Here is a 3,275-nt window from a genome sequence, read left to right on the forward strand (position 1 = left end):
CCCACGACGGCAAACGCCACCATCGCCGCCACCACCACCACCACCACCACCACCACCACCCTACCATCATCATCATTCACATCACATTAAAGAGAGAATACCTGTGTGAAGATTTTTTTCGCAAGTGGACAATAAAACGGGGATTTTTGCCGTTCAAATTTTACACACACATACACACAACCACAGACACAGACACAGACACACACGCACACACACCCCCACACACATACATGCACACACACACACAAACACACATATACACACACGCACGCACACAGACACAAACACACACACTCGTGGCTTTCGGGAAACTCCGAGTACTGTACTCACCATTTCCAAATCATCACAAATCTCAACGCCCATTTGTTAAATTCCTTTCGCTATGAAATATTTGGAGGTTTTTTTTTAATTAGAAATTGTTTGTAAAACCTCGTTAGTTTTCAAAAGCAATAGCAATAACAGTAGAAAGCGGGTGGAGCAGGAAAAGTGAATGGCAACCGAGTAGAAGAAGCCAAAGCTAAACTTACGTTCAGGTGCGTCGGAATCGTCAGTTTTGACGTCACACTTGTTACAAGATTTCTTACAATTTGAGATCATGTAGTCAGGGTTCTTTCTACATTCCCCGCTTTTGGCCCAGTAAGAACAATGCATATTTTGATCCTCGCACTCTGAAATCGACAACAGCAACAGCAATAAATAATAATAATAATAATAATAATAATAATAATAATAATAATAATAATAATAATAACAACAATAATAACTCGAATGTGGAGTCTGAAAACAACTCTCAATATAGAAAGATGTGGACGTAGAGGTAATTCAAATGTGGAGTCTAAAAACAGAAACAATTCCTGTCATAGTAGGTGCATTAGGTATGATAAAATAGTCAGACAAATACATAACAAAAACACCAGGACTTACAAATATATATAACATACAGAAAATAACACTACTAGGCACTGCACACATCCTACGTAAAACACTTTCAATACAGTAAAAATAAGAGCATCACAACAAATTACAGTATATGTCTAAGGAACACAGCTGTGCTCGGTAGTGAAGTGAAAGTACGTGATGAAAATAAGACTACTTAATAATGACAATGGTTTCCCATTTTGGCACAAGGCCAGCAATTTCGGTGGGAGGGGAGAAGTCAATTACATCGACTCAACTTTTAAGTGGTGCATATTTTATCAACCTCTGAAAGGATGAAAGGTAGAATCGACCTCGGCAGAATTTGAACTCAGAACGTAAACATAGACGAAATACCGCTAAGCATTTTGCCCGGCGTGCTAACGATTCTGCCATCTCAGTAATTGTTTCAAACTTAGACAGAAAGCTAGTATACATACACACATACGTACGTACGCACATACATGCATACAAACATTCATGCACGCGTATATATGTATATATATCAGAACGTAAAACAGACGAAATACTGTTAAGTATTTCTCCCAGGAGCGAGAAATGGTAGGAGAGACAAAAGGTGAGAGAAGAATTACTAGAAAGGCTTAAGTGTGCGTTGTATACAGCCAATCAGTACAGCCAAGTTACAGTGCGTTGTAGTAGCAAACAAAGAAAGTGGCAGAGGTGTGGGCAGAGTAGCAATGTATAAGTAAAACATGGACTGTGTTGGTATTTTTCGTGAGGCGCTGGAGTATGTATATGTAGAGAATGCATGTGCATGTGTATGTTATGCCTGTGTGCGCGTATGCGTGTAGGTCTATTCAGTCAGTCTATATATATATGCGTCTGTGTGTGCGCGCGTACGTATATGTTAATACGTGCATGTGTGTGTATATGTTAATACATGTCTATATAAATAAGTATACTTACAAACGTGCATATATATATGTACATACATATCGATATCTGTCTATCTATCTATCTATCTATCTATCTATCTATCTATGATATCTATCTATCTCTCCCTCCCTCCCTCTCTCCTTTATCTGTCTGTCTGTCTATCTATCTATCTATTTGTATGTATATACATGTATATATACATGTATTAATACATGTGTAGGTGTATGTAAGTGTTGGTATGTTTACCTGTGCTGTGTCCACTATTCATCAGATACATGAAAGCACTTAAGCGTTGTTAGATGTTCAGAAATATTTCTTGGACGGAAAGTAAAACAAGAGAGGAGACAAACCAGTGAAAAGGGAAGTCCAGTGGGGCTTATTAAGGCGAAGAGAAAAAAAACACTGGATTACAGGAAAACTTGCAGATATCGAGCAAACATTTAGAAGACTAGGAGTAAGTTAAGAGTAAATTGACTGTGAAATGATCATGCTAATCAAGTGGGTAGCTCATTAAAATATTAAGAACATTGTGTAGAAGAGACGAACACCTCTCGTTTGTGACATGGACGCTTAATTATGTCATTTTGGCTTCTTGGAGGGCATTTCTCTTTTGGAAAATTTCTATGTTACACATGCGAGTACTTTGTTTGAGAAAGAATTAAGAATGCAGGCAAGAAAACGGAACCTTGAGGTTGTCAAGAAGATCTAAGCAGATGAGGTTTTGATTAAAATAAGAAGATATTGTTAAAGAAACGATTAGACAAGATTAGACATAAAAGAGCCTTCCAATTGTCAAACGGACGTTTGATTTGTGTCCCTTTGGTTGCTTGGAGGGTAGTTTTTTTTCTGGAAAGTTCCCATGCTACACGTGTGAGTTGTTTGTTTGGAAAAAACGAGAGGGGAGAATGCAAGCGAGAAGACGAATCCTTGACTTCGTCAAGTGTCTTGCTGTAAAGCTTTTTCAATCCAGTTTGTGAGAGTCACATGCAGACGATAGGCAAGGCAGTGTCGTCATATGAGTCTCATAGTATGCGCATTCGAATATTAGAGATCCATTCTTGTTCATCATAGCCAATACTTACTGCTACATTGCTTACAAGACTTTTTACAGTTCGGTAGCATGTATCCAGGGTTTTTTTTGCATTCTCCCTTCTTTGCCCACGATGCACAAAAATTATTTTTGTCAACACAGTCTACAAAAAAAATGGTGGGTCGATTGATGTAGCAAAAGAAAAAAAAAAAGAAAAAAAAGAGAAAACAAGAAAATATCGAAATAACAACAAAGAAGAACAATATCAGGTAAAAACGGTTACAGCTGTCAATTATTCTTCTCTACCCTCACTCTCAATAACAATAAAACAAATAAACAACATAACATAAACAAACAGTTCTTATTTTTTACCTTTACCACCACCTCCACCACCTCCTCCTCCACCTCCACCACCTCCTCCCCCACCTCCGCC

The 3,275-nt window shown here is 38.1% G+C and overlaps 1 protein-coding gene across 1 annotated transcript in view; it reads right to left on the reverse strand.

Annotated features, from left to right (window-relative positions):
• The window catches only part of LOC106871202 (uncharacterized), a 44,745-nt gene that overhangs the window by 32,452 nt on the left and 9,018 nt on the right, over window positions 1–3,275 (reverse strand). Inside the window, exons 6-8 of the mRNA XM_052975962.1 lie at window positions 3,215–3,274; window positions 2,895–3,005; window positions 430–668 (exon numbers count right to left, since the gene is read on the reverse strand). Coding sequence (XP_052831922.1) covers window positions 430–668; window positions 2,895–3,005; window positions 3,215–3,274 — 410 coding nt within the window. The remainder of the gene's footprint in view (window positions 1–429; window positions 669–2,894; window positions 3,006–3,214; window position 3,275) is intronic.

This window comes from Octopus bimaculoides, chromosome 23 (genome assembly GCF_001194135.2).
Source record: "Octopus bimaculoides isolate UCB-OBI-ISO-001 chromosome 23, ASM119413v2, whole genome shotgun sequence".
NCBI classification, from domain to species: Eukaryota; Metazoa; Mollusca; class Cephalopoda; order Octopoda; family Octopodidae; genus Octopus; species Octopus bimaculoides.